The 1,912-nt window shown below is 21.7% G+C and overlaps 1 protein-coding gene across 1 annotated transcript; it reads left to right on the forward strand.

Annotated features, from left to right (window-relative positions):
* Positions 1-269: 269 nt before the first annotated feature.
* Positions 270-1,551, forward strand: PGO_001210 (variable surface protein; the record flags this gene model as incomplete). Its single annotated transcript, XM_028690911.1, has 3 exons — positions 270-296; positions 439-1,299; positions 1,396-1,551. The coding sequence occupies 3 exons, from the start codon at positions 270-272 to the stop codon at positions 1,549-1,551; spliced, it is 1,044 nt and encodes a 347-aa protein (XP_028546712.1).
* Between the last annotated feature and the right edge of the window lie 361 nt (positions 1,552-1,912).

Raw genomic sequence — 1,912 nt, forward strand, 5'->3', positions numbered from 1 at the left:
AATCATTATATATTAGTTCAAAGCTTATATATCAACCATTCTTCCATTTTAGTATTACTATTTAAATTCTATTTGTTATCAAAAAAATTAAAATACCTACAAATGGATCAGTACAAATATAATTCATAAAAACTAATAAATTATTGAATATTAGAATTAAACTAGATATGTGCAAATATACAGTATATTTTTATAATATATTGTACTAAATAAATATTCTTCCAAGTATAATAATAAAATTTAATATATTATTCATTTGTTATATTATAATGTTAATTAAGGAAACGGATGAAACTGTAATTATATTTATTTTTTTTGAGAATATAGACAATTCTCTATAGTTTATATGTTTCCTACTAATTATATTCAAATAAAATTTATTTATTCAATTATTATTTAAATATATATATTTCTTATGATATGTATGTCCTCCATTAGTATTGTACCTACGATGATTATAATTTTTTTAAGGGGAAATTCGATCAAACTATCGAATCATTAGGTGTTACTCAAGACATTCAAAACTTTCTTAGTATTAGAAAAATTCATGGTGATATACACAAATTATTTATGGGAGACTTTAATAGAGTAAAACAATATTTTGAGAATTTTAATACAAATGATTCATGTAGAAATAGACAGTGTTGCGCTTATATAAACTACTGGATAAATGAACGAATTAGGTCACAAGCATACTCAAATTATAGTAAAAATGTGTCTATATTTTCACATTTCAAAGATTTTGTCCATTATAATAATAATGATAATAGTAATAATATGTGTATATATGATATAAAATATATGAATGATGTGTTATTTAAAAAAGTAGACGAATTATATAAGTTGTATTATAGTTATTTTGAAATATACCTTTCTACAATTATACTGGATTCTTCTATGGCATTTGATTGTCAATCTCTTAATGAATTGATTAAAAAATATAATAATATTATAAACGATTATAAAGAAACGGGTAGCTGCTTTCTGTTTAAAAAATTATATGTTCTTAGGTATTTAATTGAAAATAATGAATGGATGTCTAAACATAGATGTGAAAAGGTGTTATCGACGTTGTGGAATAATAATAATTATAATTATTTTAAAACAAGTTGCAATATATATCATGAAGCAAAGTACTTACATGAATATTCAAGAGGTGTCCATGCAAATTCTGATGGAAAATTTTCTAAGCATCTTGCCAGAATAAGAGTTATCATATCAGTAGCACTTACTACTGTTATTTTAATAACAGGGTTTTTATATCTCTATAAGGTTAAAATAAATTCTCCAAAATTTTCAGTGCTATATCCATATTTTTATAATATATTTTTAGAATAAATCACTTTGTAAAATAATATTTTTTAAAAGCACATAAACATATCTTCATAATATTAGTTTACCGCATTGGGTAATTATTTGCGCCTTCTTATTGAAGGGGAAAAAAGAAAATCATGGAATATTAACAACGAAACGTACCAATATGAGATGTGTAAAAGTGAAAATCATAACAGCAATTTAGAAGACAAAATTTATAATATATCATATGATTGAGAAAGATAGTCCTAATTTTAGTATAAAAAAGAAAAATTTAATTTTATGAAAGCATAAATAAATTACTAATAATTAGAGAGTCACATAACAATCACAACAAAATATAAATTTATATGTTTAGGATTAAAAATAATATTAAAAAATAATAAAAATATATATATTAATGCAACATTTAAATACGTAAAACATATTAATACACAAAAATATGAATTATTCTAAGCGATAAAATGAAGAAACTGAATATATAGAGTTATTTGCAGATTTATAAAAGTGCAATTTTAATTTGTGTGTAATGTGAATAAAATAGGAAAATATATACGATCAATGTCTTGTTGTTATATATATTATCCTTTGATTCATT

Source organism: Plasmodium gonderi (assembly GCF_002157705.1).
Source record: "Plasmodium gonderi DNA, contig: Pgo-contig_122, whole genome shotgun sequence".
In the NCBI taxonomy this organism is placed as follows: Eukaryota; Apicomplexa; class Aconoidasida; order Haemosporida; family Plasmodiidae; genus Plasmodium; species Plasmodium gonderi.